The sequence below is a fragment of the Bison bison genome, unplaced genomic scaffold (genome assembly GCF_000754665.1).
Source record: "Bison bison bison isolate TAMUID 2011002044 unplaced genomic scaffold, Bison_UMD1.0 scf7180017864146, whole genome shotgun sequence".
NCBI classification, from domain to species: domain Eukaryota; kingdom Metazoa; phylum Chordata; class Mammalia; order Artiodactyla; family Bovidae; genus Bison; species Bison bison.
Genome location: NW_011494718.1, coordinates 9,690,809 through 9,691,213, shown reverse-complemented (window position 1 = coordinate 9,691,213; position 405 = coordinate 9,690,809). Strand labels below are relative to the sequence as shown.

Here is a 405-nt window from a genome sequence, read left to right as displayed (position 1 = left end):
GGGAAGCGGTCCATGATGAACTTGTAGATTTCGCTCAACGGCAGCATCTTCTCTGGCGAGCTCTGGATGGCCATGGCGGTTAGCGATATGTATGAGTAGGGCGGCTTCTGGTCGCTATACGTGTTGCGGCCCGGCCGAGGCATCTTCTTCTTTGCCCCCTCCTAGCTCTGGGTCCGCGCGGGCCTGCTCGGATCTGGGAAGGGGGAAAGATAAGCGGGGGAGGGAGGAGGACGTGGATGCACAGACGAGGTCAACCAGGCCAAGAACAGACTTCGGGGGTGGCGCAAGTAGGGGGCTTTGGCGCTGGATCAGCCAGCGTCTAAGCTCTTTAGCCACCAACTTTGTGTGTCGAGTGGGACGCAGCCAGGGGGCGCGGGAAGGGAAGCCGGCGAGCGGCGTGAGGGT

General features: G+C 61.7%; 1 protein-coding gene across 1 annotated transcript in view; it reads right to left on the bottom strand.

Moving 5' to 3' along the window:
- Window positions 1-143, bottom strand: part of FOXB1 (forkhead box B1) — a 1,025-nt gene extending 882 nt beyond the window's left edge. Inside the window, exon 1 of the mRNA XM_010840801.1 lies at window positions 1-143. Within this exon, the coding sequence (XP_010839103.1) occupies window positions 1-143 (143 nt within the window).
- Between the last annotated feature and the right edge of the window lie 262 nt (window positions 144-405).